At 48.4% G+C, this 24,608-nt stretch overlaps 2 protein-coding genes across 13 annotated transcripts in view; both read right to left on the reverse strand.

Annotated features, from left to right (window-relative positions):
* KPNA6 (karyopherin subunit alpha 6) overlaps positions 1–818 on the reverse strand; it is a 59,133-nt gene extending 58,315 nt beyond the window's left edge. For 2 of the 3 annotated variants that reach the window (XM_081585949.1, XM_081585947.1), the window contains exon 1: positions 733–818. In XM_081585949.1, coding sequence (XP_081442075.1) covers positions 733–736 — 4 coding nt within the window. In that variant the 5' untranslated portion in view covers positions 737–818. Of the gene's footprint in view, positions 1–260 lie in introns of all 3 variants that reach the window. The other variant, XM_081585951.1, reaches the window with a different exon arrangement.
* A 3,246-nt stretch (positions 819–4,064) lies between these two features.
* TMEM39B (transmembrane protein 39B) lies at positions 4,065–22,810 on the reverse strand. 10 transcript variants are annotated; one of them, XM_081585955.1, is made up of 10 exons: positions 22,697–22,810; positions 20,726–20,852; positions 20,005–20,224; positions 19,544–19,626; positions 19,346–19,429; positions 18,886–19,040; positions 10,905–11,241; positions 9,448–9,635; positions 6,120–6,240; positions 4,065–4,510 (listed from the first exon to the last, which is right to left on the reverse strand). In XM_081585955.1, exons 5-10 carry the CDS (start codon positions 19,397–19,399, stop codon positions 4,268–4,270), a joined length of 1,098 nt encoding a protein of 365 aa, XP_081442081.1. In that variant the 5' UTR covers positions 19,400–19,429; positions 19,544–19,626; positions 20,005–20,224; positions 20,726–20,852; positions 22,697–22,810; the 3' UTR covers positions 4,065–4,267. The 10 variants fall into 10 exon arrangements, with proteins under 10 accessions (XP_081442081.1, XP_081442083.1, XP_081442080.1 ...); XM_081585957.1 differs by having other exon boundaries at positions 20,726–20,860; XM_081585954.1 differs by lacking the exon at positions 19,544–19,626.
* Between the last annotated feature and the right edge of the window lie 1,798 nt (positions 22,811–24,608).

Raw genomic sequence — 24,608 nt, forward strand, 5'->3', positions numbered from 1 at the left:
AGTCCCTTTAGAAAGAGCAACAGGTCGCTCCTTTTCTGCTAATCAGGGCCAGGCCCAGAAACCTAAAGTCCCCTACCTATACATGACCAGGAGGTCTTGGCATTGGTTTTCTACCACTACGAAGGCTGTCACTCTGAACCCAACCGAACCACCCCATTTCCGCCTCGGCTCGGGAAGTTCTCCAGGCCTTCAGCGGCCCAGGCTGCTTTTGGCATGGCTGCCCCTGGTTACCAGGCCTCGAGCCGGATCGCCTGGCGTACCTTCGCCAGAGGACTTTCTCTCTCAGACGTAGGCAGGATTTCCCTAAGTTCAGGGGAGTCAGTGAATCCAGTTAATAGGCGCGTCGGTCAGACACACGCCTGGAGAGGGCTCCCTCTGCGTCGCCCGGGCCTGCCACCCGGAGCCCGGCCCCCAAGCCCAGGCTCGGCACAGACCAGAGGGTCGGCCCCTTTCTAGCCTCCGGGAACGCGTGCGATCCGGCCCAGGGCCACCACGTGGGGGTTCCAGAAGTGACAAGGTATTCCCGGAACCAACCCCCAAAGACTGCTCCCCGCGTGGGCCCTAACCCGGCCCCAAACTGGCCTGAGCGGCAATCCCGGCCTGGCTTCTCCCCTCAAATCTATTTGGAGGAGATTCAGACATATTCTACAGCCTGGAGACAGGTTCTCGCCAGACTCCAAGCCCCGAGACTGTCTCAGCTCAAATCCCCAATTGCCTGGTTTCCTTACTCACCCATCGCGGCTCCGCTCGCTTCTACTTGGCGGCGGCAGCGGCGGCAGCTTCAGCGGCAGCTTCAGCAGACAATATGGCGGATCTGCAGGACGGCAGCCCAGAACGGACAAACAACTTAACATTCAGTCCCAGGAAGAAACGCGCTTTCGGCCCCAACGCCTAGTTCACACAGACGAGCTCGTTTAAAGAGACCGCAGCTGCTAAAGGCGGGGAACTGGGATGAGATATGAAACGAGTGGGTGGAGGAAAACTGGGAGGGACACCCGCTAAAGAAAGTTAAGCTGCTTAAGATTTCTCAGCTTCTTCTCCTACTATTTCCTCTTTGTAGTGAGGTCTCCTCCCCTAGAAACTTTTTCTTCCAGAAAGGTATTCCTTCCTTTTGTATTAATAGTTAAAACCATGCATAGACCCTGCACTGGATATGAAGGAGTTATCCGGCAAGGTAAAGTGACTTGCCCAAGGATATAGAGATAAGGAAATGAAGAAATCTAAAGTAAACCTGATTACAATCCTATTGGGAGATAAGTAGAAAAATAACACTGGTGCCAGGCTTTGTAGTTGACAGAGCGCTTCATTTATCCCTACTACCAGCTCTCTGAGGGCAGAGGTCGGTTCTGTATCCTTTATTACTGCCCTTCAGCACCTAGCACAATATCTGGGACAGGGTATGTGCTCCATAAATATTTATTGAATGAATAAACAAACGAATGAACAGATCTGTGAGTTACACAAAACGAGGAATATGATCTCGTTTTTTTTTGAGATGAGGGAATTGAGGCTCTGAGGTTCAAGTGTCTTTTGTTGTTGTTGGCTGCACCCTGTGACATCTGGGATCTTAGTTCCCTAACCGGGGATCGAGCCCTCATCCCCTGTAGTGGGGAGCCTGTAATCTTAACCACTGAACCACCAGGGAAGTTCCTTATGTGCCTTTTGAATCATGAAATTTATGGCTGGTACACGTTAGACCTCCCTTTTTGCATAATCGCATTCCAGTCCTCCTGTTCCCCACCTCAACACACAGAGGAAGGCTATGTCTTTAAGTCATGGATCCCAAGAAGGAGCTATCTTTCGGGAGCCGAGGTCCTGTCACAACAAATTGCCTTCTCTAATTGTGTACCCAGCCCATTGAGGGAAGCAACTCAAAAAGCCAGTTCTAGGACTCAGGGTCAGGAAAGGGTGAGTTATCTTTCTCTTCCTATTGCCACTGCTCAAGGTCAGACCCCTTCATTCTCTGCTGGTCTGTTTTACCTGTCTCCACACTGGTCTCCTGTGTCCAGGTTCTCCCACTTGCACCCACTATTTGGCTGTGGTGAGTCTTAGTTGTAGCACTTGGGATCTTTAGTTGTGGTATGCAGAATCTAGTTTCCTGACCAGGGATCGAACCCAGACCCCCTTCATTGGGAGCTCAGTCTTAGCTACTGGACCACCAGGGAATTCTCCCACCGCACCCCACCCCCCCACCCCGATCTCTTTAAAAGCAGAGACCTTATCATGTCAGGCTGGTCCTTACTGGGTTCTTGGGCAACTCCCCACCAGGCAATCCAGGCTCCATCCATATTTGGGGAAACACATTTCCCCATTGTATGTGCCTATCTTTTTTTGTGCCTTTCCATACGCTTTTTTTTAAAGTATTTTTGTTTTATTTATTTATTTATTTTTGGCTGTACTGGGTCTATCTTGCTGGGGGCCAGCTTTGGTTGTTGCAAGCAGGGGCTTCTCTTTGTTGTGGTGCGTGGGCTTATCATTGCAATGGCTTCTCCTGTTGTGGAGCACCAGCTCAAGGGCCACAGGCTTAAGTTGCTCCAAGGCACGTGGAATCTTCCTGACCAGGGATAGAGCCCACGTCCCTGCATTTTCAGGCAGGGTCAGCCTAGGTCCTCTTTGCTCCCTAGTGCCCTGGACACACATTTTCCTCAGCACTTGGCACCCTAAGTTGTTCACAAGGTGTCTCTCTCTCCTGGTCGTCTATGGAAGAGACTGTATCTTCCTCATCTTTGTCTCTGTCCCAGTGCCTGGCACAATGCCTGACTCAACCAAAGCACCAAAAACATTTGCTGCAGTGTCTGTCTTCTATGCACCACCAAGGGAGCGCCAGTGTAACTTGTGGCTGAACAAGGGCTCAGGGGACATGCTCAGACTACATGTCTATAACTGTGTCTCTTCTCCTGAGCCCCTGAGCCCTCCATCCTGTGCTCCACAGGAAGCCAGGAGGGCTTCCAAGCGGCTTCATTTCCATTCTTGCCCTTGGCCTTGCTCACATCCCCTCCCTTGTTGTTCAGTTCCTAAGTCTTATCTGACTTTTGGGACCCCGTGGACTGTAGGTCACCAGATTTCCCTGTCCTTCACTGTCTCCCAGAGTTTGAGTCAGTGATGCCATCTAACCATCTCATCCTGTCGCCCCCTTCTTCTCCTGCCTTTAGTCTTTCCCAGCATCAAGGTCTTTTCCAATGAGTTGGCTTTGTATCAAGTGGCCAAAGTATTGCAGCTTCAACTTCAGCATCAATCCTAATGAATATTCAGGGTTGATTTCCTTTAGGATTGACTGGCTTGATCTCCCTAGTTTACAGCCATTGATCCTCCCTGATCCAGTCCCTGCAGACCTTTCCAGCTCCAACCCACCTCTGCCCCTCTTTCCTTTCTTATCTTTCCTGTTCTAGGAACCACATCTTGCTTACCTTCCCCAGATATACCAGAATGTTCCAAATCTCTTTGCTATTGCTCTGCTTGAAGCACCTTTACCTCCTCTTGTCCCCCTGCAAAGCGGCTGATACAACTCAGACTGTCCCCTCCTCCAAGAAGTCCAGAGAGCATTGTGTTTCTCCCATGAGCTATTTTGTACCTGGTAACTGGATGTCGTGACATGTTTTTTCCGTGTCTTGGCGTCTTCACCATCTACCATGGTATCTGGCACAGAGCAGGGTCTCAGCAGCTGCGTGCTGAGAATCAGGACGTCACATCAGGATAGCAGTGTCATCTTGCAGAGGGTTTTGGGGGCCCAGCTCTACTACTTCCTAGCTATGTTATCTCGGACAAGTCACTGTAGCTCCCTAAGCTTCTATTTTTCACCGATAGGAGTAAGAGCACCTACCTCCTAGGGTTGTCATAAAAATGGGATTAAGGACAGCCCTGTGCTACACAGAGGGCAGCCTCTGGCATACAGCAGCTACCACGGCTACCTTGATCTCTGGTGTTTCCTCATCTTTTCTCCATTGGAGAAGGCAGAGTTCCTAGGACCCCAGCAGCACACGTGGGGCTTCCTGGCCCAGAATCTCACCTCTGCTTGATCGCTGCCTGACAGGCAAGAGGGGAAAGAAATACAAGACACAGGCTTATTGGGAGTATAAAAATAGGACTTTTTTTCCTCATAATCACATCAATTATCAAAGAAAGAAACAGTATGTAACAAAAATACAAAGCTCTGGTGGATTTTTTTGTCTGGTTTTTTTTTTGCCCCTCACCCATCCCTCCCATACAGCTGCTTCCCAGGGAAACCCCTGGCTACAGCCTGAATGCTGTCCCTGGGTCGCCCTGGGGCTCAGGAGAACCGGTGGTCTAGGTCTCTCTGGGAGTTGGCCGAGTATGAGTAGGCCTTGCCCAATACCAGGCGGTCCCGCAGCAGCTTGAAGAAGGCGTAGTAGTTGCTGAAGAGGATTAGCGCCAGTGAGATGGTCTGGTGCCACTTGTCGGAGGACATTAAGGAGTATAGCTGGTAGACGATGACCGCGCCCTCCAGCAACAAAAGGATGTTCAGGATCCGCAGGGGTTTGCTGAAAAAGAACTGTCCAGGAAAAGAGCAGGCATGAACTGCAAAGTAGGCACCAGAAATCTGCCTCTTGGATGGGGTTCTGGGTGGCCAATGAAGGGGTCAAGCTCTTGGGGCCCCAGGCAGATTTGGGTGGGGAGTCGGACTTCGTGGGGTTGGGTATGGACCTTGTCGCCTCTCTGCCTTTATTTGTGGGCTGCTGCCTCCCTGGGACTTCCTGGTGGTCCACTGGTTAAAACTCCACCTTCCAATGCAGGGGGCATGGGTTTGATCCCTGGTCAGAGAATTAAGGTCCCACATACCGTGGGGTAGAGCCAAAAAAAAAAAAAGAAGACTACATAGTTGCTTCCTACATAGTTGCTTCCTACATAGTTGTTTAAGATCCTGATCAACTTCTACCTTTTCCCAGAAGCTTTCTTGAGAGGTCTGGCTTGTCCTATCAAGCCTTTTTCTGGTTGAAAAGCAGTATGTGACCTTCTGGGTACTGTCAGGCCTGCACAATGTAGTATCTTACGACAGAGATGTGTAAAGTTATTATAGACTCCACAGCCTGAGTCCTTTACTACTGTGTGTGCAGCATTCCTCAGCTAAGCCAGAAGCTTCTAGGGAACACGGACACATATCACTCTTACCTGATGTCCACAGGACAAGGTAGAATATAGAGGACTAAGAAAAATTTTCTGATTAATTTAAAAGAACGATCAATGTCCAGGGATCATGATTCTGTAGGGGCCAAGGTACCTAAACCTCAAGAGCTAATTATAGGATGGGAGGAGGAGTGGCAAGGAACAGGAGTCCAAGAGACCAGCAAGCCAGACTCAGCTCTGCACCTGACAGTTGCAGGACCGTGGGCAGGTCCCCTCCCTATCTGGACCTCAGGTTTCTCTACTGGGAAATAAAGAGATAAGCCCAGATCTATGGTTTTTCAAACTGTGTTCCTTGGAGCCCCAGGTTCCAGGGGGCTCTTTTAGAGCTACTGCAGTGTTGAGCAGGACATGAAGGGAGTTCCAACCCTTTCAAGCAGAGCTGCACTGTGAGGTCCTATATACTGAACTTTAGTTTGACTGTGTTGGAAGAAAGGATTCTGATAGTAAAATAAGTAAATGAAATTCACCAGCCTAGATGATTTTGAGCAGCCCTTTCCATTGTGCTGAGTCTGTGAGTCAATACCATTAGTTCCCAGGTTTCCCAGTAAGGTATCCTTGGAACAAGTTAAACTCTCTTGAGTCAATTTCAATACCTGAAAACTGGGACAGCCCTGGTACTTCTCTCTTACACAGGGTTCTGATGAAGCATGAACGGGAGGGTACATGGGAAGTGCTGACCACAGGGCCTGGCACACAGTAAGAATGATGACTAAGGATTTTCACCACCAAGAACCAGTCCTTTCGTTGTATTATCTTCTCCATCCAAAGTTTTCAAAGATCTGGTACCAAGTGTGCTGTAGTGATAAGTGATCATCTGTATGACTGTCCTTGTGCACTGCACGTGTGCACTGTCTTCTTTTGGATTTGGGAACTATGGAAAATAGCCTTCTCTTGCTATGACGTCACCTTTCTGCCCAGCTGACCCTCCTGCCCTCTAGATCAGGCACCGCCCCTCCTTCCCAGCGGAGGAAACTCACGTGGAACCGGAAGTGGGAGACGTCGGAGGGAATGGCCACGTTGTAGTGGCCCACTGCTTTGTAGACGTTCTTGCTGTGCTTCACCAGCACTCCCTGTGGCCACATGCATTCTTCGGTCCACCTGGAGGCACAGTCCAACAGAACCCCTTATGTCCAGCTCACCCACAAGAGGGGATGCGGACAGACTGGGCATGGGGGGACCACCAGGGCTCTACTCTCATTTCTATCACGTAGATACAATGACTTTCCTTTTCTGGGTCTTAGTTGCCTCTTCTGTAAAATGGGTTAAGAATCACGAGAAATTCACTGCACTGGAGTCAGAAGATTTAGGGCTGACATTCATGTCCCCGACAGATTTCAAGAAAACCCTTTTCCCTCTTCCCTGGGGTCATTTTCTTCATCTAGCCTCCCGTCAGCCTCACCTCGAGCCTCCGGGCAGTCCACTGCACAACTGCCCAAGTGGTCTTTGTAAAACACCAAGCTGAGCCTGACTAGTTTCTCCTCAAAACCCTTTGAAGGGTTTCCGGTGCCGTAGTCAAGCCCCAAGGGTGTGTTCTGGCCTCCGAGGCCCTGGAAGGGCCCCCACCACACAGCGCCTGCTCAAGCCACACAGAACTGCCTCTAGTTCCTCCAGCATACCTGACTGCTCCTGTCTCTCCATCAGGGTGCCCACTCTAGCTGCAATGCCCTTCCTGACACCTTATCCTTCTGGCAGGCTATATGTCATCCTTCAAAACCCAATATCCTTCAGAAAGTCTTTGTCAAACTTCCCACAGAGTTCAGCATCCTTTAAATGGTCCCTGAAGCTACTGCTATTGGTCTGCTTTCCCCACTGTGTTGTCATTTATTTATTTCCCTGTTTTCCTCACTAGTCTGGGAGGGCTGAAGGGAAGGGATGGCATCCAGTTCAGGTCTGTGTCCTCAGAGCACGCCACACAAGAGGCCTGGCACAGAGAGGCCCCCACAGGGCATGTGAAGAAGGTTGTGAGGCCAGTGAATTTTCTTCCATTGTTCTTTGAGATCTCCTAGGAACTCCAAGGGTCCTGGGCCAGTGAACTGAGAATCACTGTCTCCAAGAAGCTCAATCTCATTGAGCTATTGATTCTTTCATTTAAAAAAGTTATCATGTCATTTTGCAGGTTTGATCCCTGGGTTGGGAAGATTCCTTGGAGTAGGAAATGGCAATCAGCTCCAGTATTCTAACCTGGAAAATTCCATGGACAGAGGAGTCTGGAGGGCTACAGTCCAAGGGGCCACAAAAGAGTTAGACACCACTGAGTGCGCACACACACACACACACACACACACACACACACACACACACACACCATGTCATATGTAACAATATGGATGAAACTCACAGAGAATATGCAGAATGAAAGAAGCTGGGCCCAAGAACATCTAATGATTTACTTTATGTGAAGTTGTAGAACAGAGAAAACTAGCCTATGGTGAAATGAAGTGAAAGATGGTTGCCAGAGAGAGGGGGTCCTTGGGAAGGGCCAGAAGGAAATTTTCTGATTGACTGGAAATGTTCTGTATCTTGATAGAGGATGGGTTACATGGTGTGCATGCCTTTCATCAAAACTCAAAGAGTTGTGCACTTTTTAAGACTTATACATTTCAACTGTATGGAAATTTTACCCCCCCCCAAAAAAACCAACTATACACAAAAAACACAAAAAAATCTGCTGTGGACCTATCACAAGCCAGGCATTTTGCCAGGAGTGAGGAGATGGCCAAGTGCTTGACAGACAAGGACCCTGACCTCCAAGAGCTTTAGTCCTGGAATGATGGGCAAGTAACCAAGCAAATACAGCAGAAAGTGTTAGGTGCAATGCTCATGGTTCTGTGGGGGTGGGGGAGCGCAGGCAGAGCAGGGACGCTGAACCTATCCTGGAGGGGGTCAGGAAAAGGGTTCCTGGAGGAAGCCATGTGCTAGAGGATGAATAGGAATTAAGCAGGAAAACAAAGTTGGAAAGGCCATTCAAGGCAAAACATGTATCAAATACAAAAGTCTGGGTATAGAAGTACAGACAGAATTTGAGGATCTGAAGAGACTGGATCTGGCTGGAGCAGAAGATGAGTCAGGTTAGGGGAAGAAATGAGGCAGAACAGGCTGGCAGGAGCCAGTTCATCATGAGATGCCACGTGAAGGAGCTTGGATCTTACCTGCAGACCATGGTGAGCCATGGACAGGTTTATCCTTGTATTTAGCCAGGTGCTATCTTTCTCTTTCCACCTCCTCTCAGAACCTTAAGCTAAGCCATGCCCCACTTCGGCCCATTTGGCAACACTCATCCGCTTTCTGGACCACTTGGATAGAGGAGGGACCTTGAGTGGCATGGAGGGCCAACATCAGGAGGCTGAGCCTCTGTGGCCTCCCTCTATAAACCTGTCCTAGGGGCCTCTTCTCTGCCAGGCCTCATGCTAGGCCCAAGACTCAGATGTGATACAGGAGTGGTCCCAGCTTTTGAGGAGCTTCCAGTCTAATGGGGGAATACAGACAGAAAAATTAGTATAACTGCAGTGAAAATACTATAAAGAAGGGCTGTAGAAATGCCAAGCCCCAGGAAGGATGGGCCAGGCTGAGGGGAGGACAGCCCAGCCCCTCAGGGCTCCTGAGCACGGTGACATTGGCTTCTGATCTGAGTGCAATGTCATCCTGCAGCTGGGCCTCTTTCATCCCACTCAACCTAACTCTTCGTGTACATGGTTATCACCCGCACCAGCCTGGGTACTCCTCAAGGGATCTTATCTTAGCTCTTTCCTCCTGCAGCTCTACTTCCTTGGCCAGGTTATGTCATCAACTAACAAGCACCATATCCTATTAATCAAACTGAGGTTTCTAAGGCACACCTTGGAATGGGCCCCTCCACTGTTCAAAAACCTTCACAGCTCCCCTCTGCTTAGAGGTCAAAGTCCAAGCTCCTTTGTCCAATACACAGCACCAAGCCTGGGATGGATTAGGTAGATGCAATGCTTGCTGAAAGAGTAGATGAGCCAATGACTGGATGGACGAGTCCAGTCCTGGAGGGAAGTAATGAATGAATGAATGCGTGAACAGATCAGCCAATGAGTGAGTATGTAAGTCAGCAAATGAGAAAGGCGATGAGTCTATGAATTTACCACCTGCCCCCTTCGTATCTCCAAGACACTGCAAGTTACCCAGGGACAAGGGGCATGTCCTTCCTGGGCCCTGCCATATTCTACTCTGGCTACGAGGCTTAGCATACAAGACATGCTCAGTAACCATTTGCTGACTGATGAATGAGCTGATGGCGAGGGCAGGGGGGAGCTGGGGTTGGGCAGAGAAGGGCAGACTCACGGATGCTGCAGCACGTTGGAGCACAGCGCCGGGTCCACCTTCTGCCAGCAGCCCAGGTGGGCAGCGGCCTTGTGCAGCAGGTCGCAGTAGCTGGCAGGCAGCAGGTGCTGCATGAGGATCACCGAGGTGCTGATGGACACCAGTAGGAAGAGCTCGCAGGACCAGCGCTTGTCATAGTAATGTGTGTTCTGGAGGAAGTGGGAGGTGAGTGAGACTGCAGACACCCATAATGGCCTCACGCCCTCCCCTTCCCTGACTCCCTCTTTCCTCAGAGATCAGGACAGCCCTAGACAGACCTCGGGGTGGCCTGAGACCAAAGATCAAACACCTAACAAAGGCAGCTTTATCATGCGCTTAAACCCTGTGCCCACTACTCAGCTTTCTCTTTCTTTTTTGGGGGGTAAGTAGATCTATTTAGAGAGAAATACACTTCACAGAGTGTAGGCCAACCTAGAAGGCAAGAGGCCTCAGTTTTCTACAAAGAAAAATTACTCTCACTCTGAGCCAGAGGACAGGTCCTGGGATTCAACAGAAATGAGCTCAAATCTTGGCTCCACTGCTTAGTCACTATGTGACCTTGGGCAAGTCACTTTACTTCTCTGCAGCTGAGTCTCCTCATCTGGCAAATGAGGATAAAAGTAGCCACCTTTGAGAGGTGTGAGGAGGATACTACTACTCAAGAAAGCTCTAGCATGTTGCCCAACAGACGTGAAGTCTTCTCAACCCCCAATCCGTCAGTGCAGCCCATCTTGGGAGAAATGCGACAAGCCGGCTAGGGATGTGCCTTCCCAGAAGGCAGCACAAGCCAGAGGGAGCACAGGCTTTTGGAGTCACCCAGATCTGGATGAATCTGGCTTTTGGACTTAATGATAGAGTGGGATGCTATGACGTCCTGGGCCGAAACAGCCACACTGGAATACAAAGTGACTCCTTTCTGTTTTCAAGTATCATGAACAACCATGCCGTGTGTCCCTCACTGGCTGGGTAACCTTATGCGGGCCACGTTCATTTGGCAAGCCTTGTTTTTTCCACTCTGAGATGGAGGCATGAGGGATTGACAGGTATGTCCTGCTATACATTTAAAATGGATAACCCACAAGGCCCTCCTGTGCAGCACAGGGAACTCTGCTCAATGTTACATGGCAGCTTGGATGGGAGGAGAGTTTGGGAGAGAAGTGATACATGTGCATGTATGGCTGAGTCCCTTTGCTGTCCCCCTGAAATGGTTGCATCATTGTTAATCCACTATACTCTAATACAAAAGAAAAAGTTTAAAAAATAATAATAATAAATAAATAAATAAAAGGCAGGCAGTAGTCACTCTGGCCCTCGAGAGAACAGATGGGAAGCTCATCAAGAGCAGCAGCCTCGTTTCTGCGAGCAGGAGGGCTCCCGGAGCACAGGCAGCAGGTGAGGCCCCAGGCAGATCCCTCCCCTCCCTGGGTTAAGCGACATACCTTCACGAACCAGACAGGCACAAAGGCCACATAATAGGCACTCAGCATGGCGCTGACCAGCACCTCCTTCATGCGCCAGTTGAAGTCCATCTTGAGGAACTCCACCTCGCTGCGGATGAGGCTGGGCGACAGGCAGCAGGCATGGGTGGGCATGGCATCGGGGCCGTACAGCTGCTTAGTGTGCTGCTTCCACGTCTCCCGCAGCGTCAACAGGTAGTCCCGGCTCCGCGCCAGGCCGCTGACCGCCTCCCGGGGACCCACGGAGGCCACGTGGCTGAAGAGGTTTGTCTTGCGGAGGTCACAGTTCAGCTGCAGGAATGGAATGTACATCCCAAACCTGCTGGGGAAGACAGTGGTGAGGGCAGGCCTGGCCATGGGCCAGGATCCCAACCCTTAACCACCCAGGGAATCTTCTTTCCTCTCTGGGCTTTAGCTGTCCTGGCTGCTCCGAGGGGAGATTCTCCCTGTCCTTCTAGCTAGCCAGCCTCCCAGCCAATGATCAGTCACTCAACACCATGTTAGCCCTGAGCACGAACAAGCCCTGTATGGAGCGGCGGGAATACTGTAGGAGGCAAGACCCGAGTCTCAGCCCTCCGAGTCTGTTGCTGTCCAGCAGCAGTCATAATAGCACACATTCCCTGGGCACATCCTGTGCTCCAGATACTACACGAACTGCTTTACACGCACTCTCTCCTCCTTCTCCTAACTCTGTGTTAGTGAAGTTGCTCAGTCGTGTCCGACTCTTTGCGACCCTACGGACTGTAGCATACCAGGCTCCTCCGTCCATGGAATTTTCCAGGCAAGAGGACTGGAGTGGGTTGCCATTTCCTTCTCCAGGGGATCTTCCTGACCCAGGAACTCTGTGTTAGGTACTGTTATTTTGTGCCCTTTTCAGCAGAGGAAGCTGTGGCTCAGTGAGGTGGAGTGGCTTTGTTAAAGTCACACAGTTAGTAAGGAAGTAATAGAGCTGGGATTAAAATCCGGAACTGTCTGGTACCCGAGATCAAGACAGACACTCAACAAATACTAAAAGCAATTCATTAATTAAAAATGTACATGGTACAACAAAAGAGAGGTAGATGTGGCCAAGGGTGCCTATAAGGGCAGCTCTTAAGTTTACAGAGGGGGACAGTTTAGGAACAGTATCTGTTGTGTGTCTTTTATATGCTGGGCACTGAAATAGGCCCTTAAACAGTATAAACCCCTTCCTCTGAGGCATAACCTTAAGTTAAGGGATGGAGTGTGTGGCTAAGATAATTTAAGGAGAAAATTAGACAGACTCTTAGCTAGGAAGAGTAGATAACTAAACCAGGTAAGTGCCAAGCACAGCACATGGAATGTCCTCATAGGTGCTCTTTGCAGGCATTCTTTGTTTTAGCTTATGCTATGCTACATCACTTCAGTCGTGTTGGACTCTTTGCAACCCTATGAACTACAGCCCACCAGGCTCCTCTGTTGATGGGATTCTCCAGGTAAGAATACTGGAATTGGTTGCCATGCCCTCCTCCAGAGGATCTTCCCAACTCAGGGATAGAACCCATGTCTCATTATGACTCCTGTATTGGCAGGCAGGCTCTTTACACCTAGTGCCACCTGCCAAGCCCTTAGGGCCTCTCCATTTCCCCAGGTCCTCAGACATAGCTCCAGAAGGGTCCCTGGGCTGCCAATGAGAATTCTACTCTTTCTTATCTATAGTAATGTTCTCTTTCTTTATTCTGAACTTCCAAGAGGGGATATAGTGTTCTTGGGCACTCACACAATTAGCCTCTTTGGGTTTTCCTTTCTGATCTATCTAATGGGAATGCTACTATTTTCCCTGCTTTAAGGTTCAAGTAAGATAACAGATAGGGCTTCCCTGGTGGCTCAGATGGTAAAGAATCCACCTGCAACGTGGGAGACCTGGGTTCGATCCCTGGGTTGGGAAGATCTCCTGGAGGAAGGCATGGCAACCCACTCCAGTATTCTTTCCTGGAGAATCCCCATGGACAGAGGAGCCTGGCAGGCTGCAGGCGATGGGCTCGCAAACAGTCGGACATGATTTAGCGACTAAGCACAGCACAGCACAAGATAACAGAGGATTTTGGTCAAGAGCATAATCTTTGGGATCAAACAGGCCAGTGTTAAAACCCCAGCTCTGCCACTTACTAATGCTGTGATTTAGGGCAAACGATAAACGTCTATGAACCTCAGTTTCCTTAACTTGCCTTAAGTGACATAGCTTGTATTGATTCTCTATGCTCAGTCAGGCATTATGCTAGTGTTTTCATAATACTCTTTAATTGTTAATTTTTGTAACAATGCCCAGCATGGTGTCTGGCCCAGAGTAGAAGAGCAGTACAATTTTGTTTAGACAAGAAAGAGGCCAGTGGTTCTGTGGGACAGAAAAGAACACTGAAATGAGATTCCCAAAACACTCCTCAGGATACTCGGTGGGAATGAGGGGGTGGGCACCTACATGAACACACAAGGGCTCAGACTCAACCTTAAGGACAAGTACTTAAGAATTGTCCTGGCTTTGCTGCTAAGAAGAAGCGCAGATACAGTTACATTATTTGATAATAGCAAATGGCTGCCCTGACAGGTCAAAAGTTAGAAACATCTTCACATGCAAGATGGCAGTTTCTCTTGCATCCTCTCCATCCAAGATGTGACAGTATCAGTGTAGAAAGTAAATAAAGAAAACTAGAAAATAAATCCATATCAGCAAAAAGAACAGGAGTGGGGGTTATCAGTACATAAGTGATTCTGACAAATTTAGATGTCAGATGGAAACATGTTGACAAATGGGGAAGGAAGTCATCATCTACAGCAGCACTGTCCAACAGAAATATGAGAGTCACATATATAATTTTACATTTTCTGGTAGCCACATTAAAAAAAGAAGAAATTAATTTTATACTCTTTTATTTAACCTAATATATACAAAATATTATCATTTCTACATATAAAATAATTATTTATGATATATACATATGTGATATATATGAGATATTTTACTTCCTTTTTTGTTTTTCTGTGATAAGTCTTCAGAATCTGGTGTATATTTTACACAAATAGTACATTTCAATTAAAACTAGGCCTATCTTAAATGTTTAATAACAATAGGCAGCTAGAAATGACTAAACTAGATGGCGTAGGACTAGATGTGTCATGAGAGGGCTACATTGGGGGCAGGAGCTGATCTGTCCAGAGTGACCCAACAGAGACTGGCTTGAAGTAGGCACCTCTGATCAACGGTAGAAGTGGGAAGCAGGGCTGAACAAACTGGATTAAAAACGATCTGTATTCATGAGTCATTCCCTTTATAATGCTGCACAACTTACACAACCCATCCTGAAAAATTCTTCCTTAAAGAAACTGAATAAACTGGGAATTGAGGTCTTCAATGGGGGCTGCTACTGCTGCTGCTAAGTCGTGTCAGTCGTGTCCGACTCTGTGCGACCCCATAGACAGCGGCCCACCAGGCTCCCCCAACCTTGGGATTCTCCAGGCAAGAACACTGGAGTGAGTTGCCATTTCCTTTTCCAATGCATGAAAGTGAAAAGTGAAAGTGAAGTCACTCAGTCGTGTCCAACTCCTAGCAACCCCAGGGACTGCAGCCTACCAGGCTCCTCTGTCCATGGGATTTTCCAGGCAAGAGTACTGGAGTGGGGTGCCATTGCCTTCTCCTCAATGGGGGCATTCCAGAGTAATACCTCTCTCCCCTTTCTCGTCTATGGGGGCCCATAGCCTAACAACTAGCACCTTACTCACTTGTCCTAAAGCAAAGTCTACCAGTCAGTGTGCCCTGCCCACATACTCAGAACTCCTAGTCAAACCTCCCACTCAGGTATACAATGGCAGAGGGAGAAAAAACGCATTCCAAGCTACACAGTCCTCCACTTTTTTTTTTCAGGTAAGAAGTGGATTTACTTCGAGAAAAACACTCCACAGACAGAGTGTGGGTCATCTCAGAAGGCAAGATCAGCCTCCACTCTTAAATGTAACCAGACAACCAAAGAAACTAACTACACTTAGAAAACTAGTGGCAAGAACAGAAAAACTGATTCCGTGGAAAGACAAAATTGAAGGGACACAAGAGATTTTAAAAACAAGAACAGAATGCTAAGAGAAAAGATCAATCAGAAAACAAGAGGCCTCAGAGATGAAAAATAAGATTGCTAAAAAAAAATCTCGATAAAAAAGCTGGAAGATAAAGTTGAGAAAATCCCCCTAAAGGCAAAGTAAAAAGAGAGAGAGAAAGACAGCTAGAGAAAGGAGAGAAATCAAGAGGGGAGGGAGGAAAGGAGAGGAAGAAAGGGAGAGAGATGAAAAGTCTGATGGACAATATAAGAGAAACAGATGACCAATCTATGAGGTCTACCATCCGATGAAGAGAAGTGTTAGAGAGAACAGAAAAAAATGGAAGGGGAGATATTATCAAAGAAATAGTAGAAGACAATTTCCCCGACTTGAAGAGATGCCCAAACCTCAGGGTTAAAAAAATTCCTAAAGTACTGATAAGATGGAACGACAAAAGGTCCACATCAGACACATTCTTGTGAAATTTCAAATAATCAAAAGAGAAACAGAATATTTTTAAAAGCTTTTGAAAGGAAAAAACAAGTCTTCTACAAAGTAACTGGAATCAAAGTAGCATCAGATTTCTCATTAGAAACACTGGCTGCTAGAGACAATGCAGCAACATCTTCAAGATTCTGAGAGAATATGAATTTGAACTTGGAAATCTATATTAGGCCAAACCATCAATCAAGTATGAGGGCAGAATAAAGATATTTTTAGACATGCTAGGAAAAGAATGTATATACCTCCCACATACCCCTTGTTAAGGAAATTACCTGATAATGCACTCCAGCAAAATAAGGGAGAAAACCAAGAAAGAGGAAGACATGGGATCCAGGAAACAGTGGATCCAACGCAGGAGGGCAGCGAAGGAAAGTCCCAGGCTGAGAGCTGTACAGCAGGCCTAAAGAGCAGCCACTCCAAACTGGAGCAGGAGGAAGGAGGGCTCCAGGAGGGATGTCTCTGGGGGGAAATAAGGACTCTAGCAACAGGTAGCATGACTGACAGGCTGGATAAACTTGAGGATATGTTGAAGGCCCATCATTCTTTGGTTAATGAGAAAAAAGAAAGGCAATTAGAAACGCCAAGAAAAATAAAAGCTATATGAGAAAGTTACAATCTAAATATGAAGCTAACTAAAATGTGGCATGATTTCAAGCAATTGATGGAATGTAAGAAAAGAGAAACCATTTGCCCTTGACACTAGGAACATTCTTTTTTTAAGAGGCCCAATATAGAATTCAGTAACTACAGACAAGGAATATCTTTCTATGCACACTACTCAGTCCTGCAGTAACAGCTTCATACTTGTAATAATATCAACGCCACTTATTCATTTTTAATCTTTAGTTAGCCCAAAGAATGGAAGACTTAAAATGTGGCTATGTAGGAGAATGTGAATGTCCAATGTGACAATATAAGAGTACAGCTGCCAGGAAGTGATAGGAGGAAGAGGGGAGGAAAAGCTGATGGGTAGGGCTCTGAATACATTATTCTTACACAAAAGGGATTAAGAAACTGACTACTGTTGATAGAATAAAAAATACTGGCATACTCGTATTATTGAAAAAGAGGACCAATAGGAAACTGAAAATAATAATAATTGTCAAATACTAACAACAGCATGGATAGAAGGTGAATTAAACCTTCATCTGTCATTGCAAGAAATTGGTGTACATGTGCATGTAGGAGTGTGTATGTGTGTGTGTATGGTATGCTTGTAAATACAGAACATTTATTTCCAGGATATATAAGAAACCAGAAACACTGGTCGTTATCTCTCAGAAGGGAAACTGGGTATTAGCTGGGAAAGAGGACTCAAAGGAAGGATTTATCATTCTACATTCTTTTATACATTTTGCAATTTTAATGATGCAAATCTATTACCCTACTACAAAATCAATCAATATTTATAGAAATAAACAAAAGCACAAGGATATTAGAATTATGGAGGTGACTCAAAAAACACTTAAAACCAGAAACAGTGAAGGAGGTTGTCTATGAGAAGTGGGACTAAAAATCTGGAGGGTAGAGTTATAGGCTGTTTTCCATCATAAGTTGTTTTTAGCTGCACTGCACGGCTTGCAGGATCTTAGTTCCTCAAACAAGAATTGAACCTGTGCCCTTGACAGTGAAAGTGCAGTCCTAACCACTGGACCACCAGGGAATTCCCATCATCATCAGCTTTTTAGCACTACTGGATTTGATCATACATCTAATATACTTGTCTCATATCAATAAAAACTCAAAAAGTTAAATAATATAAAATAAAGCAAAACATGAACACTGGGTGACATTTGAGTAGTGTCCAGAAAGGGTCAAATTAAGGCAATTTTTAACATTTCTTTCAGTACAACCCTGGAGGACCATTTGTTACTATATATCTAAAATGTAAAACATGCCTTTTGGTGTAGTAATTCTACTTCTGGGAATCTGTTATACAGAAATATTGGATAAATGTGCAAAGATGTACGCAGAAGAATGTTCCCTGCTTCACTGTTTTCAACAGAGAAAAGCTAGAAACAACTCAAAAATCCACCAATAGAATCAAAAACAAAACAAACTGTGCAAAGTCTATTCAATGGAATACTCTGAAGTGAAGAAGTAAAGTCGTTCAGTTGTGTCCACCTCTTTGCGACCCCATGGACTGTAGCCTACCACTCTCCTACATCCATGGGATTTTCCAGGCAAGCGTACTGGAGTGGGTTGCCATTTCCTTCTCCAGAGGATCTTCCTGACCCAGGGATCAAACCCGGGTCTCCTGCACTGTAGGCAGACGCTTTACCATCTGAGCCACCAGGGAAGTCCCATGGAATACATATAGTGCCATGGAAAAATATCCACCTTATATGACCATGTGAAAATGTAATAAATTATACAATATCATGCATAGAGATTAATCCCCTTTCTGTTTTTAAAAAACGTATGTGTGTGTACTTGCACAGGAAAAATATGGAAGGACACACTGCAAAATATGGTTTTCTAGAGGACTGAGATTATGTGGGGCTTTCATTTTCTATGTTAAAAGCCTCTGTAAAGTTTAATATTTTTATATGACACACATATCTCTGACAATTAAAACCCAGTTATAACTAAAGCAAGTGTGACTGGGCTCCGGTCATGACAGTGCCCTTTTGGTCATGCAGGGGAGAGAGAACGGAGTGTCCAGCTCTGAAAAGTTTCCCAGGGAACAGAGATGGACTGGCCTGAAGAAGTTCATGACCCAGAAAGCCCAGGGGTTGGGAAATGACTGTGAATGCCCCGGCAGCCAGGAGCCTGCCCCAGGAACAACCAGGGTGGAGATCTTGCCAAAGCTCTCCTCGACTTCAGGCCAGGAAGTGGCAGGCCTGGGCTTCTCCCAGGCACTGTCTTCCCATCCTCAACAATCTGGGTTCTTGCAAGATGGAGGAAGAGGGTGAGCAAAGTAGACACCCAGACAGACATACAGGTACGCATGTGAAGACAGACATGCATGCGCACACATGCTTCATTCACAGACATCCACACAGAAACATGCACACACACACAGACCTGGGGGAGGCACCAAGAGGTTACACAAACACTAAGATGCACAAAGAAACAGAAAGAAGCAGAGAGAGAGGAAAGGAAGAGAGAGCAAGACAGAGCCCGTGCATCCCTGCTCTGGAGCTGTGGGCGACACATCCAGTTCTGAGCCCCCTTCTGACCTCCCCACTCGATGGCACCTTGGGGAAATTAGGCCTGCCGTCTCAGTTTCTGCTCCTGCAAAAGAAGACTAATCATCCCGATCTCAGCGCGGTGCTATCAGACAGTGTCAGAAGGTTCTGTTGCTGCCTGCCTGTGTGTCGGCTGGCTACAGGGAGCCCAGGGCCCAGCCTCTCTCAGGGCAGAGGTCAGAAGCAGGTGCTGGGCAGTGAGGGGTGAAGTGAGGAGTACTCACGGATAGCAGAGGAACAGGAGGTTCAGGAAGGAGTAGGTCCTGAAGAGGTGAATGAGGGAGCGGCACAGACTCCAGCCTGTTGCCGTGAGAACGGTGAAACGGGTGAGGAACAGCAGGATGGAGCGAAAGAGGGTGACCTTCCCCCTCTGAGAAGCCTGGGTCAGGGGAGACAGGATAGGATGGGGCCTTGGATGGAGGTCATAGGGGCTGTGCCCAAATCCCACCCAGCATGGCCCATGATTCCCCCCTTGCAGGGTGGGCAGAACCTGTCAAGGCAAATCCTTTCCCTGGACGCCCAGGCAACTCCAAGAGCCAACGGGATGAATACTCTTCAGCCGAGTTCAAAGGGAGCCCCCAAAGAAAAGCCTCACGGATCAAGGGCTGGGTATGCCTCCGTGGTGCCCCCAGGGGGTAAAGGGGAGTCCCAAAGTCCCCGGGCCAGCCTCTGGGACCCAATCACCTCCTTCACGATGGACCCAATGAAGCGGCGGCCCAGAACGATGGTGGTCACCATCAGCAAGTTGAAGTCGATCAGGTGGAAATTCTGTTGGGGGCAGAGGCTGGGGGTCACATGGGCCCCCTGCCCGTATATGGGCTTTTCACATACCCACCTCCCCCTACCCAGTCCTTTCCATTGGGACTGTCCCCACTCTCTGACCTTCACAGGCCTCCAGCTGAGTCAGACCAGGAAAATACCTAGAGGAGTGGAACAGGACCCAGAGGAGGGAAGTGGGACAGTCCCTGGAGACAAGAGAGTGGTGTGTGAGCCCTCCTGCTCTGCTCACCTGGCCCCTGTCCCGCTCCTGCACAGAGCTCATTCCTCTCCTTGAAATAACCATGTATGCCTGCTTCCCCACAGGACTTAAGACTCTGTGCTCCTTGACACAAAATCTGAGTCAGATTCATCTCTGCTGCCCTTAAGATGTATGGTGTGGTGCTGAGCACATTCGGGTGAGTGTTCAGAAGTCATCGGTTCCTTTTTACACCTCCCATGCCCAGTGCGAGGCCAAACACACAGGGTGTGGGTGAGAGATACTAAACTGAAACCAAATGTGACACACATACACACACACACACACACACACACACACACAGAGCAGGGCCTAGCTGGGCACCTACCAGGGAGGTGTGGGAGGGTGGGTGGGAGGGCGGATACCACCACACTGTCTTGTAGATGTTGATGTAGTGGACAAAAAGGGCTATGAGCTGGCAAAAGAAGAGCTGCAGTTCAAACAGAATGCTGGCCTGGACTGGCAGCTCAGGGATCTTGCAGTGCTGCAGGGGCACGACCGTCTGGGTGGCCAGTGGAGGGCTGGAGAGGCCCGTCCCCGAACTGCTCCTGGGGGTGAGAGGGCACGACATCAGGAGCTGACCGGAGAACCCTACCAAGAAGGGCTTCTGAGGCACAGGACCGTGGGGCAGGCTCAGAAAAGCAGCCCACAGCAAGGATGGATGGAGTTCTCCTACTTCTGCCTTTCAGACAAAGAAGCTGACAGAGCCTTTGCCTATCCCTCATCTTATTCAGGCTTTCCAACATTCCCCAGAAAGGAAAGGAAAGGTGAGAAGAAGGGGGCCCAGAGAGGGGAGACAATTGTCCAAGCCACCAGTGAATTAGGAGCAGAACTGTAAGTGGACTCTAGGCCTTTGGGTTTATTACACTATGTCCCAAGGTATCTGTCCCAGGGACCGCCCTCACCCAGGGACTTTTCTGCTGCTCCCTGCCCTTTAAGCCCCCATCTGGCATCTGGGGTATCACATCCTAGAGCTCAGTCAGGGAGAGCTCGGTCCAGACTGCTCCTCTGAGCCCACAGGGAAGTGCAAGAGACAGCAAGCAGTTTACCTGGTGCGGGAACGGACACTGGTGACTGATGCGCTGGAAGTGTGGCCCCCACCCGAGCCCCCAGAGGATCCTGGCTCACACAGTGGATTTCGACAGTAGGATGTCCTGTTGGGACCTCTTCGTCCTCCTGCGGGGCTCAACATAAGGTAGATCCTCAAGCCAGAAGGCATATATCAAGGATAACAACCTGGTGTCTCATTTCATCACTCAATCACAGAGACCCATGATTGGTTTCCCCACCTACCTCTTCAAATACATCTCCTACCATTCTCTGCCTCGACCCATGCTTCAGCCAGCCTGGTCTTTATCTCCTTGAGCAAACCAAACTTACTGCTACCTTCTGCGCTTGCCGTACTCTCTAGAGAGCCATTCCCTGCCATTCTGTAGATATCTGCCCCCTTAACTCTCTATTTTATTTCCATTTTTCTTTTCACAGTTCACTTCTCATCTTATTCATTTGTTAACATATTTACTGCCTATCTTTTCCACTGGAATGGAAGGTGAGTGAGGTCTGTCTCTTGCACTGCTGTATCCCCTCCTTCTACCACAGTGCCCAGCATAAGAGTTAAGTGCTCAATAACAACATGTTGATGAGGGAATGAATCCAGCAAGGTAGATTACTCAGATTAGTAAATTCAGTTTACACAGAGTAACAGGTGGTATGGGGGTCTGGGTCCTGTGCTCTTCGAGCCGGTATACACAGCTCCTTTGGGATACTACTACAAGTCCCTGTAGGCTTAGGATTCCTCCAAGACCCAAGATCTGGCTTAATGGGCATCCCGAACTCTCACAGTCAGGATGCAGGGCCTGAGCAAGTGTCAAGGGAGAACTGCATGGCCGTGAACCTAAAACATAGACCTACAACTTCTTTCTCTTGGCTGAGCAATCTAGCCCAAGCTCCCAGGTCCTGCAAAAAGCTCCTGCACAAAGCTCCTAGGCACCACCCCAGTCCCAAAGTTATGTGTGTGCTCAGCCACTTAAGTTGTTTCCGAAAGTAAATGTGTGTGTTCAGTGCGACCCCACGGACTGTAGCCTGCCAGGCTCCTCTGTCCACAGAATTTCCCAAACAAGAATACTGGAATGGGTTGCCATTTCATTCTCCAGGGGATCTATCCAACCCAGGAATCAACCCTGTGACTCCTGCATTGGCAGGCAGATTCTTTACCGCTGAACCACCTGGGAAACCCAAAGTTAAAGCCTTGTTCATACCTCCTCACTACCGCACAGCAGCCTCCACAGACACACACACCCCTTGCCCTAGCTTCTCGGCCTGGAAGCTTTTCCCCATCGTCTCCAAAGTTCTTGTCCAGGAACTCTGCCCACAACCAACCCCAGCGCCAAAGCTTTGTTCATGTGCTACTGTACCTGGGTTAGAAAACCCCACACAGGCACCCTCAGTCCAAATGCTCTACCCACACCCACTCTCCTCTCTTTAGAAGCTCTGCACCCACATATAGCCTCTCAGCCAGAAGCCCCGCCTACACACAATTGTCAGCTCAGAAAACCCGCCCACAAGCCAATAGAAGCTCTCTCTGCCCAGAAGCCCGGCTCCAGAGTGGGCTCCCTTCATCTGGAAGGTCTCCTTTCCACCCCACCTCTCCAGTACAAAGCCCGTACTGCCCAGAAAATTTGCCCCTGCACCAGGGCCTACAGGCTAGAAGCTCCGCCCTTAGCACGAAGGCCACGCCCACCTCCAGCCCCGCCCCACTCTAGCCCGGGACAGTGGGTCCTCATCAAAGCCCCCAGGAACCTCCGTATTTTAGAAGCCCCGCCCACCCCTCCAATGTCCCGCCCCCACAACAGAAGCCCCACCCGCAAAACAACAGGAGGGGGCGGGGTCCCCCTGGGCCCAACATCCCCTCCCCCTCCCCTCGCCGGGATCCTGTCCGCGTGGGGGAGCAATTAGCAGCCTGGCCATCCTGATCCCGGAGCCCGCCCGTTCCCGGGCCAAGCCGGACCCGTGCCGCTCACCCATCTCCTCCCCCCGGCGCTCTCCGCTTCGCCGCCGCAGCTCCTGCGGGCAATATGTCGGAGGCGACGGCGGCCGGGAGAGGACTAACCGCCGCAGCCCAGTCCCCGGGTATCAGCTGCGCGCTCCCGCCTCGCCGCCAAATTTGCATACAAGGCGGGCTAGAAGCTGGGAGCGCGCTTCTTAAAGGGGCCGCCCTGGACAAAGGCAGTGCCGCGCGGTCTTTGTCTCGCGGTCTCCCACGCCCTTCCTGCAAATGCTGTTGGAAAACCCGAGAGGGAGGAGAACCTATCTCCATCTCTTCCCTTGCCTGCCTTCTCCTAGCACCTTTTCAGGGCCGAGGGAGAGGGCCAGAACCTCATCTTGGTTCCTGCATCCATGAGTGGTCCACTGGCTCCTCAAACTGATCGCATCCCAAATTGGGCTTTCATCTTTCTCTTTGGCCTTACTGCTCTTAGTCCATCCCAGTCAAAACTTGGGAGTCATTTCCCCCTTTTCCTTCTACCTCCATATCCAGTCTTCCACCTAGTCTGCCTGACCCACAGTTCAGTTCAGTCGCCCGCCCAGTCGTGTCTGACTCTGCGACCCCATGGACTGCCGCTCGTCAGGCTTCTCTGTCCATCACCAACTCTCGGAGCTTGCTCAAACTCATGTCCTTCGAGTTTGGACATCGAACCATCTCATCCTCTGTCGTCCCCTTCTCCTTCTGCCTTCAGTCTTTCCCAGCATCAGTGTCTTTTCTAATGAGTTAGCCCTTCGCATCAGGTGGCCAAAGTATTGGAGCTTCAGCTTCAGCATTATTTCTCACTTCTGAGAATATGTGAGGAAGAATATCCCTCTTTCACCACATTAGTTCAAATCCTGATTCTGCCAGTTCCAAGACTTGGAGTCCTGTTTCTTGCTCTTTACTGGTAACTTTCACCTTACACGGCTTGGTAAGGATTAAATGAAATAATGCATGCAGAACAGAGTCTGTTTTAATAAATGTTAGCCGTCATTACTATTAAGATGTATGGCAAGCACTTAACACAGAGGGAGCTCTCAATAAATGAGCTGTTACTAGTAATTGTTATGATTTCTTCCCTCATAAGACCTCTAAGTTGTCTCCATCATCTGGTATCTCCATCAGTTAGCACCGTGTTTGGCACATAATAAACAACAATATTCAATTAATTAAATGATTTAGGTATTTAATTAATAGAAATTCACAAAGCTTACAGTTAAGTGGGAGGAGATGGGTATAAAAAATATAGTAAAAATCATTAGAAAGGAATGATTGCGGTGGAGGAAAACAGGAAAGGGGGATGGGAGGTTGCAACTTTAAATACGGTAGTCAGTAGGTTTCACAGAGGTGACTTTTGAACAAACACTTGAAGGAAAGAGTGAGTCAGTCATGTAGATATCTGGAGGAAGGGGGCGGTCCAGGCAGACGGGAAAAATCATTGGAAGGGCCCTCAGGTACAAGCACCGAGAATGCCTGATGTGTTTAAGAAACAGCAAGGAGGCCAATGTGGCTTGAAATGGAATAGACATGAGAGTCAGACATGAGAAAGAATGGACCTGTGGCTTTTACTCTGAATGAGATGGGAGCTACTGGAGGGCTTGAACTTTCTTTTTTAAAGAATCATTCCACCTGTCCTATGAGAATAGACTGTAGGGCAGAGGGGTGGAATCAGGCAGTGATCGTAGCAAGAGATATTGATGGTTTGTACCAGACTGGGTGAAATGAGTCATGGTTGGAGTCTGGATTTGAAGGTAAATTCAAGAGGATTTGTTGACAAATTTGGATAGGTGTGCGAAGAAACACAAATAGGTGTGCGAATGGAAGAGAAGATAAGGATTGCTCCATGGTTTTTAGCCTAGGCAAATGGAAATATGGAGTTTAACATATATACGTCTATTAAATTATAGAGC

The sequence above is a fragment of the Giraffa tippelskirchi genome, chromosome 3 (assembly GCF_054371585.1).
Source record: "Giraffa tippelskirchi isolate mGirTip1 chromosome 3, T2T-mGirTip1v1.2.pri, whole genome shotgun sequence".
Taxonomy (NCBI): Eukaryota; Metazoa; Chordata; class Mammalia; order Artiodactyla; family Giraffidae; genus Giraffa; species Giraffa tippelskirchi.